The following is a 13,452-nucleotide window of genomic DNA, read 5'->3' on the forward strand; positions in this document are numbered from 1 at the left end:
GTTATTTTGACAGCTAAATCATACCACTATTAATCGGCAGCTACTCTCTACTCCTAAATCTACCAACTACTCTACTCCTAAATCTTTAGATTCGGTGGACTTTCATTGTATAGATACAATCACTTTATGCAAAACGAATTTAGTTGAAATCTGATGTAGTAGAACTATAGGTCATTAGGTCTTTCAGGCTTCAGAGTAAAGAAGAGTCTTTGGTTTTAAAATAAAGGCTTGGCCCACCAGACTTTCAATAGAGCATTTAGCATAAACTTGTATTCAGGTACTAAAAAAGTAAAAAGTTTGTCAATATGTTAAAAGTAATTAGATGCTTGTTTACAAGCTTGTACATTTATGACATTATCACTAATCACAAACAATTCTTGACAAAGTCTCCAGAAACTTCACAATATACTGATACATCAATCAACGACCATTAGAATGTCCAAGACGTGGTATGTATGGATTCTGGAGGCAAATCTGTATTCAGTGCTTTTTACAAAGCATGAATTACTAGTACTACCTCCGTTAACATTTACTTGCAACTTTGGGGTATTATTTGAGAGACATAAAATATTCCAAAGTTGCAAGTAAATGTTAACGGAGGTAGTACATCATACGAAGTACTATGTTACAAGTGTGACAGAAGCCAAGAGAAAGGACTGGTACGTGTTAAAGTGGTGTGAGCCTTTTTCAGGATGTTATGTGAATCCTACAATAATTACATAGTGAAAGCAGAGCCCTTCCCTTGGTTGTAGTCATCGATCCAACTTTTAATCAATCGAATCTCAGATGTCCTTTGTTGGACCAGCCAATCAGGATCATTTGGAGTTGAAGCGCGCAAATCTAGGTGATGTGCACCTGATACACATTTGAAATATGTTAAAGAGTAAGGTTACTTATACAGAACCAAGATAAACTATGAATCTATGTGTTGAGCATCAGCATAGGAGATATCAGTAAAAATCATGTTCATTTAGACTGTATTGCTGAAACTCAGAAAATTCATTAGACAAAACACAGCTATGAGAATGTAACTAATCTACAATGTAAGTCTCAAAAGGTGAAAGTAATCGATTAAAAGTAGAATACAAAGGAAACATGCTACCTTCTTCTGTAACAAGGGCAATCAGTGATTCTGAGACATTTTGCAGAACGCTGAAGGGGAGTTGAGAATAATGACCATCAGATTGGAAAATGTCGAGAAAATTATGTTTACACAACTGCTGTAAACTGTAATGGTCTTACCTGCCACCACTCCACGGATCCAATAGTCCATTTGAAAAAATTACGTTACTCCCACTCTTTTTCCAGGTAGTCTTAAAATCCTTCACAATGCGAATAGCAGACATCACTTAAGATTCACATACAACCACATGAAGCTACCATACCATATAATAGAAGCAAATAATTTACCAGCACAAGAAATACTATGAAGGCAACAACACACATCAATTTAAGCAGAATTAATTGAGTATTGATTTTCATTTCAATGTCATCAAGTCCAAGTTACAGAAGCAAATTTTGTTTTCCACGAAAGTCGTTTGTAGCAGCAGAAGTTGTAAGTCAGTGACAATGTAATAAATATACTGATTAATCAAAAATATATCAGACAATGTTAAGTAGTGTGGCTAGAAACTATCACTTAACATAAATAAAAAAAACAGTAATAGCACCTTAAACTACCACTCACAAAAAAAAGTCCACTCATCACAGTCAGCAAGTTGTTTAACTTGCAGTCCTGTTTATAAATAGAGGAAAGCAGAACTTAACATGGCAATGAACCAACCTTTCCAATCCAAATTGTGTTAAACAAGCTTAAAAAGCTATTACGCGTGTTAAAAATGGTCAGTCAGAAAGACTGAAGCCTTTCCAGAATCTAGTCTTGCAAACAAGATCAAGTACTACCTCTGTTCCATTTTACTTGCCCCATGTTCCATTTTGTGGTATCCCAATTTACTTACCCTATTTCCTTTTTAAGAAACTGTTTCTCTTTAATTTTCTTTGAGTTGAGTGCCACACCCACCCATTTCTTCCCTCTACTGTTTAACTAGCATAAAATCTTACGCAAATAAACACTGACAGGTAAGTTGGGATGGAGGGAGTACACAAATTAATGGACTTGAAAAGCTGTACATATGCTGATATGCATATAATATCTCTGAAGAAGTGGGATATGAACAGTTCCTCTGTAAAGATGTAAGGAATCATGACAAACTACACTTGACATAAGATGTATACATTAAAGATAATTATACATAGGAAAATTTGTTAATTACAACCTTTAAAAGGGGGCATTTGTGAATTACTACCCCTAAAATAAAAGTTGTTAATTACTACCCAAATTGTGATAAATTGTACCGATTACTACCTAAGTGGATTTTCCGGCTAATTAACTCATTAATGATGTCATTTGTCATCTTAATATTATATTAATCATTTTAATCCTAATTAATCCTAATTTAAAAATTAAAAAACCCTAGCCCTCTTTTCCGGCGAGCGCCTACCACAAACCAAACCCCCTCCTCTCCCGGCGGCGACTCCCCTCCCTCATCGTGTACCACAAACCCACCTCCCTCCCCCGGTGAACACCATGAGTCCATCCCGCCTCCACCACCGAACACCATGAACGCAAAGAAATGAGGTTTTGGGGTTACGAATGGAGGCGGTTTTCGCGGCTAAGGAAAGGGTGGAGGACAATTACTGGGATTGGGGAAGGAAAATTGGTTGTTATCGTGGGTTAAGCAAGAGCCGGGGGCTGTTTAATTTCTAGGTTTGGGGAAAGGAGGAGGAAACAATTGAGGGTTATGGATGGGAATAAGACAGTTTTCAGGTGTTACGGGAAGGTGGAGGGCGGTAATTAGGGGTTAGGGAAGGGAAGGGGATGGGTTTCGCGGTGAGGGTAAGGTAAAGGGTGGATTTTCAGTGGTGGGGCTAGGGAAGGGGGAATTTCTGGTGGTGGGGATGGGGTAAGGGGCTGCCAGAGGTGGAGCGACGGTGGTGTGAAGGTGGATGGGTGGTAATTTAGGGTTTATTTAATTAATTAAGATTTAAAAGACACTAATTATAATTTGGCCGGAAAATGATGTCATTAGTAAGCTTAAGTGACCGGAAAAGAGGAGAAGGTAGTAATAGGCATAATTAATTGATTTTAGGGGTATTAATTAGCAACTTTTATTTTAGGGGTAGTAATTCACAAATGCCTCTTTTTTGAGGTCACTATTCACAAATTTTCCTTATATATATTGCAGTCATAAAGAGATCAAAAGGAATCTTACATGTCCACCAAATTCTGTAGTAATCCATCTAAATCGTGGCTTGACTCCATACGATCTCATGCAGCGTTCTTCCTCATAAGTTTTATTGAAGTTAAATATAGGAAACATGCTGTTTTCAGGATCGCTAGACATTGGCATTACCATCTCAGTACACGCCTACAAACAGGAAGCACACTGACAATTTATATGTATTGATTGCACATTATGCCTAATTGAACATCATTTGAATTTTTTTTATTCATTAACTAATTTTCCCTCATTTGCAAAGAGGATTCAGCACCTGCCATTGCCAACCACTCATTCCATGAGGATCATCATCCAGTTTGAAGCAGTCAACAGCCCCAGTGTAGTTATAATATACACTTACTCCATAAAATATGCGATCTAGAACACTGGTACCATCAGGAGCACTGTCTATCCTTTTGCAAACCTAAGAAGCAAAATATTACTAGTAATAACAGCAGCAACTATTACAAGCATGAGAGCAATGTTTTGAAAAGGGTAATTATTCTTATTAAGAAAATAAGTAATAGAAATTTCATGTCAAGCCTTCATATAAATTGAAAGAGAGGTGTACTGCTAAGCAATTACCAGATTTATGCTCACAATTTGAAAATGTTCTCTCAGAAACAGATGTCTGACTATATTGAGTTATTGACAATTAGGAAATGAGGCTTCATACATTTGGACATGTGCAGCAGGATGCATACTTGGTGATGGTTGCTCTTGTTCTTAGTTATTATTAAAAGGATCTCATGGAAGTCAAAATACAGAGTAGAAATACTGCTAAGTGCACTTGCATGTATAACTAAGCACAAATTCAGGATTTAATTCATTAAAACCAAGTAGAAGAGAAAGCAAACATCCCACACAGTCACCCACATATCCATGGGACCAAAAGATTTGTCAGAACCCTATATCTTCTTCAGTTCAAACAAATTAAAGGAATTTCTTTTATCTGTGTAATAAAAGGCTTTTAGCCTAATACGGCTAATAGCATACATGCTTAGATTATACACATCAGTGGTCCATCAATAAAAGTCAGAACTAACACCACAAAATTCCTGCATTAAATTAGCTAGCATTTATAGTGCTTAAAATTTTCTGCCCCAAAGAAAAATAGTGAAGGACTATCTAGTTTGTCAATCAATCAATCAATCAATCAATCAAAGCCTTAATCCCAAAAGTGGGGTCGGCTAACATGAACCAAATTTGATTATTCCGTGTAGTCATCAACATAAATCTTTCTCCTCCATCCCTTACGATCCAAAACTTCATCCTCACGTAAATCCATGCACTTCATATCCTTCCTCACTCCTTCCAACCAAGTCATCTTTGGTCTCCCTCTTCCTCGTTTAATCCCTCCATGGTCCCACTCTTCCACTCTTCGCACCGGTGCACCCTCGGGTCTCCGTCTTACATGTCCAAACCAACGCAGACGATTTTCCCTTAATTTATCTACAATGCCCGCCACACCTACTTTCTTGCGAATAACCTCATTTCTGATTCTATCTCTTAAAGTGTTTCCACACATCCACCTTAACATGCGCATTTCCGTAACCTCCATCTTTTTAATATGCTCTTTCTTAGAAGCCCAACATTCTGTACCATAGAGCAACACTGGTCTTATGGCAGTCCTGTAGAATTTTCCCTTCAACTTTAAGGGAATGCTGCGGTCGCATAACACTCCCGTGGCCGCTCTCCATTTAAGCCACCCTGACTTAATCCTGTGGGTCACGTCTTGATCAATGTCACCATTCTTCTGGATGATCGACCCTAGGTACTTAAAACATTCACTCATGGTCAAATCCTTTCCATCCAAACTCACCACTTCATTGCTTGTCCCCCTCTGAGTGCCAAAACGACATACCAAATATTCAGTCTTACTCCGACTTAGCTTAAACCCTCTAGATTCCAACCTTTGCCTCCATTGCTCCAACTTGACATTAACCCCATCCTTAGTCTCATCCACCAAAACGATATCATCTGCGAACAGCATACACCATGGAACCTCATCTTGAATTGGTCTAGTTAATTCATCTAGAACCGTTGCAAAAAGAAAAGGGCTTAATGCAGACCCTTGATGCAATCCGATTGTAATAGGGAAATCTTTTGTCAACCCTCCGCATGTCCTCACATTTGTTGACACATCCCGATACATATCCTTAACTAGGTCTACATACCTTCGTGGGATACCTTTCTTCAACATTGCCCACCAAAGTATCTCTCTTGGCACCTTGTCATATGCCTTCTCTAAATCAATAAAGACCATATGAAGATCTTTCTTCTTTACCCTATAAAACTCCATCATTTGTCTTATCAAATGGATTGCCTCCATAGTAGATCTCCCAGGCATAAAACCAAATTGGTTATCTGAAATGCTTGTGCATGCCCTCAACCTTTGTTCAATCACCCTTTCCCACAACTTCATAGTATGGCTCATAAGCTTAATTCCTCGATAGTTAGAACAATCTTGAGCGTCTCCTTTGTTTTTATAAACCGGGACCAAGGTGCTCTTCCTCCAATCTTGTGGGATCCTTGTAGCCGTCCATATCTTGTTGAAAAGGTTTGTTAACCAATCAATACCAATCTTACCCAAACACCTCCACACCTCTATCGGTACCCCATCAGGGCCAACCGCCTTCTTAGGTTTCATCTTCCTCAGTGCAATCTCCACCTCTACTCTCCTAATCCTTCGCACATACTCCATGTTGATTTCTTCATCACTCATAGAGGTATCTCCTATCCCAACTCCATTACTTCCATTAAATAATTCATCGAAGTACCCCTTCCACCTGTCCTTGATGCCCTCCTCTTGCACTAGGACCATTTGGTTCTTATCTTTGACACACTTCACCATGCCAATATCCTTCCTTGCCTCTTGTCTTCTCTTTGCCATCTTATAAATGATCCTTTCTCCCTCCTTGGAATCAAGCTTTTCATAAACCTCCTGATATGCCTTTTCTTTTGCTTGGCGAACAGCTGCCTTTGCCTTACTCTTAGCCTCCTTATACGCTGCAAAGGTTTCATCACTCCTACATTTTCCTAAGGCTTGATAGCATTCCCTTTTTTGCTTAATTACTGCTTTCACCTCTTCATTCCACCACGAAGTATCTCTCTGTACCGAAGTTCTTCCCCTTACTTCCCCTAAGACCTCTTTGGCCACTCTTAGGAAACAGTTCTTCATTCGTAACCAAGTCATGTCCGGATCCACCTCTCCATCCCAATCCGCTTCTTCAATTACCTTTTCTGTAAAAACCTTAGCTTTTGCATCCCTTAGGGTCCACCATCTTATCCTTGGTTCTTCTTGTCTAACTTTTTTCTTCGCCTTCTCTTTCAGACGAATAGTCATTACTAATAGCCGGTGTTGGGTGACCACACTCTCCCCTGGGATAACCTTACAGTTTATGCAACTTTGTCTATCTATGCTCCTTGTGAGCAGGAAGTCTATTTGAGTTGCATTTGCTCCATTCCGAAAAGTTATCAAGTGTGAATCCCTCTTCTTAAACCAAGTATTAGCCAAAATTAAATCATATGATTGGGCAAAATCCATAATAGCTTCACCACCGGCGTCCCTCTGCCCATACCCAAAGCCTCCATGGACACTCTCATAGCCATCTCGGCTCGCCCCAACGTGCCCATTTAGATCCCCTCCAATATATAATTTCTCTGAGTGGTGGACACCCTGCACCACCTCGTCTAGGTCCTCCCAAAATTGTCGTTTCTCTTCTGCATCTAAACCCACTTGGGGAGCATAAGCACTGATAACATTCACAATCTCCTTGCCACATAGCAACTTCAGCCTTATCAACCTATCGTTCTTCCGATAGACCTCGATCACCTCTTTTGCCAACCTCTCATCGAGAACCACACCAACTCCGTTCCTAGCTCCACCATTCCTTGTTCTGTGGCTCGTTTCTTGCCCAACATACCATACCTTATACCCCAAAACCAAGCCTCGAGCTCCTTCTCCTGTCCATCTTGTCTCTTGGAGGCACATGATGTTCACGCGTCGTCTTTTCATTACTTCTACCAATTCTGCTGATTTTCCCGTAAGAGACCCCACATTCCAAGAACCAATCCGCAAACTAAATTCTTTTCTCCCACGCTCCCTCCTGATCCCAACTCCAAGCCCTTGATTATTTGACACCACAATTGGGCAATATGGCGCGTCGCTTCTGGGCGACGACCTAGCAACCCTTACATACTTATCACTGCACCCGGGTCTGGGAAGTGCAGCGCGTCGCTCAGTAGGGAACGCCCCAATGGCACGCCCTTGCTCATTTGACACCACACTCGGGCAATGTGGCGCGTCGCTTCTGGGCGACGACCTAGCAACCCTTGCATACTTATCACTACACCCGGGTCTAGGAAGTGCAGCGCGTCGCTGAGTAGGGAACGCCCCCACGAAAATATCTGTTTGGCTCATGTCATGGGATGTGACGAAGTTTTATACTGGCTGTCACTGGCCTACCGTAACCCTCCTCCTTTATCCAGGCTTGGGACTGGCAGCGGGAAACCCACTATCTAGTTTGTCAATAATTTTCTTTAAGTTCAAATACGACATATATTCATCAAAAGCAATGAGTATCTATCATAAGTGAAAATACTACTAATAGCCACTGATCAGCAAGCAACACTTCAGAGACTTGGTGCTCAGAAAAACATTAATTGTTGTCACATTGGGTTGGCAAAATCTTAGAGGTTCAAAAATGGAACTGATTAAGTTGGAAATTAACAGATATTAAATTACAGCTGACCTTGAACATGAAGACAGATTCCTATGTCGGTATGCAGTTTAGATAATCTCAAAAAATAAGAAAATTCTGAGCTGTAAGTTGAACTTTTGAAGACTTGAAGAAAATGAGCTACATAATGGAGAGATAGAGAGAGAGAAAATGCAGCCGACTAACCTCTCTTATTGGATGTCCAGGCAAAGGCATCAAGAAGTCTGAAGGATAAGGGTAATCTACCATGGCTAGATAGCTATAAGCTGATGATAACCAGTCAGAAAGATCTTGACTAGTCTTCAGTGCCCTATTTCAGATTACATAAATAGAACATGAATAAGCAAAAAAACTAAAATTTATCTCTAAAAGTGGATAAGGAAAGTCATAAAAAAAAAACTTGTATTACCCGCAAAGATGGAATGTTTTGGTAAGCTGGTTTAGGCCATCTGCATTCTCACCCATAGATTGCAACTCACCCCATGATTCCTTTATTGTATTGAAACAGTTGATACTTTCACGCTGTAGAGAGAGTAAGTTGCATCAAACATTAGCTTGGTTCATGCTATTTAGTACCTAAATATTGAGAGAGGAAAAGAATACAGACTCTAAAATCGTTGGAGACTATGTTATAAAATGTCTCCGGTGGAACAATATCTTCAAATTGAAGTATTGGTGCTGAAGAAGCAAGAGCACCAACTGTGAGATGTGGATACTTGAGCCTCATCCATGCAGCTAACACTGTTCCATTCATTCATGTATAAATGTAAGTATAATAAATGCCTGACTTTTATGTTTGGCCGACACTAGAAGTAAATTGTTGCAATTTCAACTAAAACACAGAAAACTAATTACTAATGCAAATTCAGAACAGAGAAAGGGACCAGCATCATACTTCCTCCATAAGATCCACCAAACAATACAACAGGGCAACCCTCCGCAGATAAATTTTGCTTTAATTCCCGGAGCAACACAGCATAATCAGCAATTGCTTGTTCTGCTGTGAGATATGATAAGGTAGTGCTATTTTTATATGCTTCCTCTTTGCTTCCATAAGGCATTGATTCTCCATAATAACGATGCTGCCATACATAAAGTTTCAATCAACGATTAACACTGATCACATCAATCTTCAAAAAAGAACATCAGTACATATTTTTATTCAACTTTATATCGTAAAGAATACAAATATCTCCTTCAACCTGAGGAAGACTGTTCTATACAGAATTACAGAACTCCTAAGTAAGCAAGTACAGCTAGTCTCTGATCAAAACCTCCAATTCTTTGAACATTTTAACATAATAAATGGTAACAATATATAAGATATATATATACAAAAGGAAATCTGGAATTTATCTAATTTGTGTTTCAAGCTAATGAGCTACTAAGTTTAATCTAAATTTGATATGCAATAAGAAGAGCAATAAATTATCAACTCAAAGAATTATCTTCTGATTAAATTTAATCTCAATTTAACTCTTGTTTTGTATGATCTCATACAACATACGTCATAATTCAAAGACTACGAGTTTTGTATGGTCACAAGTGTCTGTGCAATTCTACATGAAATATCACAATGTATCTCCAATAACAACTACGAGTTCCCCTCATCCAAAATTCAATAGTCACGTTGACAGTGTTATGTTTAACCACAATGTGACAGCTAAATTTGAAAGGAACAAGCATGTGTTTTTTATTACTCCATATCATTTAATTTCCAAAAATAGCGTTCCTTCTTTTAAGGTGATGCTATGCAAATGGATTAAAAAAATACTATTGCATTGGTATTCAAGTCTTAAAAAGTACAGAATAACCTACATCAGTACTGTAAACTGTCAATTACTAGTAATACTTCAACATTACAAGTGAGAGGATATATATTATGGACCATAAATAGTAATACCACTTCATTTTGTTGATTTCATCATCAAGAATTGCAATTCAATATTAAGAACATGATATGCAGGCAAATTAATACTAGCATCAATTTATTAAATGTACTAGATGCATAAATGTGGGCAACATATATCATAATCCAACAAAAACGACAAAAATCCAGATTAAACCCCACAGTTGGGTAGAAAGAAAAAAGAGGGTGTTTGGTAATTGGCTTTTTGCCTAACTTTTGGCTTTTGGCTTTTTAGTAAACAGCCAAAAAATATGTTTGGTAGTTGGCTTTTTTGTTGGCTTTTAAGCTAGCTTTTCCGCCAAAAGCTATTAAGAGTAGCTTTTTCTATTGATTTTTAGCTTGTTGGCCCACTTTATTACTAATAAACAGCTAACAACCATTAAGAATTTTACCAAAAACTTTTATAAACAACCAGCTTAAACAATAACTTAAAAAGCCAACTTATACAGCTAATACTTCCAGCTAGTCAAATAAATCAAGCAAACAAGCCAACACCCAACCGCCCATTGCCAAACAACCCCAAATTCATAATCACAAAATAATAACAACAAATTCATCACTACACAAAATGGTCAAAATCATAGATAGATAAGTCAAAGGAGAGAGAAAATACTTCAGGGAAGAGAAGCATGGCACCAAAACGAGGCGCAATTTCCCAAATAAACCCAGAATTAGAAGCAAACCATTCAATACCACCTTCATTACCACAATACATAAAGATGGGACCTTTACGCTGAGCTCCAACCCAGTTATCAGTATTAATTAGATAACGTTGTGAAAAATTCCCAGAATCTTGGAAACTAAAATGATCAAGTTGTTGAGTAAAATACTGTGTTTTATATTTGTATGATGATAATTTGTTGGGTTTTTTGGCATATTTTCCCAAGAACGGGGGAACTGATTGAGTGAAAGTGATGATACAGAGGAGGAGGAGAAGGATGAAATGTTGTCGGAAAGTTTCCATTTTTAGTGGTGTTGGGGTGGTTGGTGCGGTGGTGGTGGGGTTTTTTTAACAGTGGTTGGATGATGGAGTTATTTATAGAAAGGTAAAAAGTTGGGGTGAAGTCAATGTCTAAATAAAGAAAGAAGCGTTAAGCAACTTCCTTGGTTATTGGTAGAATCCTTTTTTGTCATTGGAAATAAAGATGCTTTTGTGGTTGTTTTTTGAGAAATTCTCTTTAGGTTAATATAAACAATAATTTAAAATAAATTAAAAAAAAAAATCCACCCCCACCCACCAGCCACAACTTGCCCCGCCGGCGACGCCCAACTCCCATGTCCGGCGGCAACCCACTTGTGGCAACCCCCACCCTGATTCCCCACTCCCACTCCCACTCCCTGATTCTCCCCCACCAAAATCCTACCCCCTCTGGGCTCTTCCTCCTCGATCGAAATGACCCCCTCCCTTGTTACCGGCCACCCAAGACCACCTAGAAAACTGGTTTTAGAATTTACTTTAAGGCAATATGTGGTTTTAGATTAAATGCATTTATTTGCCAGACCTTACCAAGTTTGACCCAACACTGGCCAAGCGACCATTTGTTTCGGCAAGAGTCAACCTTGACTCAACTTTGATCACCTTTAATAATCTAATAATTCATACAACGTTCTATTCACCTTATTTTTGCTGAAACTGAAATTGTTTTTACTGAAACAAAATTATTTTTACTGAAATTAAATTAATTTTAGGGAACTGAAATTACTTTTGCTGAACTGAAATTATTTTTACTGATTTTCTATTATAAGTCTTCTTTAAGAAAACTGAATTTTATTAAACTGAACTTATTTTTACTGAATTGAAATTATTTTTATTGAACTGGAAATATTTTTACTTAATATTATTTTTTTTTTAAATGAAGAGAACAGGACCTTAGTGCAATTTAAAATAAAGAGAAAATTTGGCTGAAATTATGAAGGAATGGCCAAATTTATGAGAAACAAGTACAAGGAATGGCCAAAAATTTTACTACAAGGGGGCCAAGATCATACCATTGACTTGCATGCACATAAGTGATCTAAACTGCAAATCGAGCTAGTTGATCTAACTACCAAACATTGTTACAAACACATACAAATTTATTTTAGTTTGAATAAAAAATAGGAAAAATTGAGTTTATAAATCTCAACTTTGGGCGATTTACTATGAAAAATCTCAACTATGCATTATCCCTTAAGAATCTCAATTTTAATACCCATCTTCTTTTAAAGATCCAAGATGACCGGTTACTTGAAAAGAAGGTTAACTCTTTTATTTTAAAAAAAATTGCCACTTGTCAGAATTTTAGTGGTCCAAAAAATAAAATTAATTGTTTTTTTTAATCTGATTTAGTTAAAAATAATAAAAAAAACCCAACCCAGCCCCCACTCCCCCATCCCGGTAAACACCCTACCTCGCCGGAAAATCGGGCCCCACCCCTGAAAACCCCTCCCCCACTGCCGGAAAACAACGCCCACCCTTCCCCTATTGCCGGAAAACAACGCCCACCCCTCCCCCACCCTCGAAACCCACCCCTTTCCCTCCTCCTCACCCTTGCAAAACCCTCCCACCCTAAACCCTAAACCGGAAACACCCCCTCCCAAAACCCCCACCCTCAAAATTGCCCCCCCTCCCTTCCCCTACCCCTGAAATCGACCCCCCTCCCTCCCGGTGAGTCAATTTCAGGGGTGGGGGAAGGGGGGAGGGGCGATTTCGAGGGTGGAGGTTTTAGGAGGAGGTGTTTTCCGGTTTAGGGTGGGAGGATTCCGCGAGGGTGGGGGAGGGGTGGGCGCCGTTTTCCGGCAGCGGGGGAGGGGTTTTCGGGGGTGGGGGCCAATTTTCCGGCGGGGATGGGGTAGGGGTAGGGTGTTTTTCGGAAAGGGGGTGGTAGTTGCTTTTATTATTGTTATTAATTTTTTTTTTGTTTTTTTTTTTGAATTAATTTTTTTTTTTAGTTTTTTTTTGAATTTTTTTTGACCAATCTCGTGTTGACACGTGGATTGTAACTTGAAATAAAAGGTTTGGTGACCTATTGGGATCTTTAAAAGAAAATGGGTATCAAAGTTGAGACTTTTGAGGGATAACAAATAGTTGGGATTTTTCATAGTAAACCGCCCAAATTTGAGATTTATAAAATCAATTTTTCCTAAAAAATAAAGCAAATTTATTTCACTAGTATAAAAAATTATGGGGTGGCCATTGCTTACCTCATCCCTTGATTTCACCCCTATTACAGTATTAGTGAGACGGTAGTTAAATTGCTCACCAATCCGTCAATTACCATATAGCTTGTCTAGTCTTTATTGTAGTTTTGGGCTATGTAGTACTAATTTTGCTTGTAGCATCCCATTTGTTTTGTTATTAAATAAAAGTAGTTTATCAATATGATTACATTTTTCTTTTTGTATTGCAATTTCTCCATGTGGACACATGTTAAGCCGAATCCATTAAAGTATAAATCATATCCTAACTTTTCCATGTGGAAGCATGCTAAGCCGAGTCCATTAAAGCATAAGCCATACCCTAACTTTTCCATGTGGACGCGTGACAAATCTTATTTTACATACT

The 13,452-nt window shown here is 38.5% G+C and overlaps 1 protein-coding gene across 1 annotated transcript; it reads right to left on the reverse strand.

The window, feature by feature from the left end:
• Positions 1–254: 254 nt before the first annotated feature.
• On the reverse strand, positions 255–11,110 carry LOC145562217 (uncharacterized). The gene is made up of 10 exons (XM_081622422.1): positions 10,522–11,110; positions 8,895–9,081; positions 8,607–8,740; positions 8,409–8,521; positions 8,186–8,309; positions 3,553–3,702; positions 3,273–3,428; positions 1,243–1,322; positions 1,103–1,152; positions 255–855 (listed from the first exon to the last, which is right to left on the reverse strand). The coding sequence occupies exons 1-10, from the start codon at positions 10,870–10,872 to the stop codon at positions 716–718; spliced, it is 1,485 nt and encodes a 494-aa protein (XP_081478548.1). The 5' UTR covers positions 10,873–11,110; the 3' UTR covers positions 255–715.
• Between the last annotated feature and the right edge of the window lie 2,342 nt (positions 11,111–13,452).

This window comes from Chenopodium album, chromosome 10, assembly GCF_948465745.1.
Source record: "Chenopodium album chromosome 10, dcCheAlbu1.1, whole genome shotgun sequence".
Lineage (NCBI taxonomy): Eukaryota > Viridiplantae > Streptophyta > Magnoliopsida > Caryophyllales > Amaranthaceae > Chenopodium > Chenopodium album.

Excerpts from the sequence above, each read along its gene's own strand:
- LOC145562217 (XM_081622422.1), bottom strand. The coding sequence starts at position 10,872 with ATGGAAACTTTCCGACAACATTTCATCCTTCTCCTCCTCCTCTGTATC. Across the intron at positions 9,082-10,521 it reads CCATGCTTCTCTTCCCTGAA|CATCGTTATTATGGAGAATC; the intron begins GTATTTTCTCTC and ends TATGTATGGCAG. Across the intron at positions 1,153-1,242 it reads GATCCGTGGAGTGGTGGCAG|CGTTCTGCAAAATGTCTCAG; the intron begins GTAAGACCATTA and ends ACTCCCCTTCAG.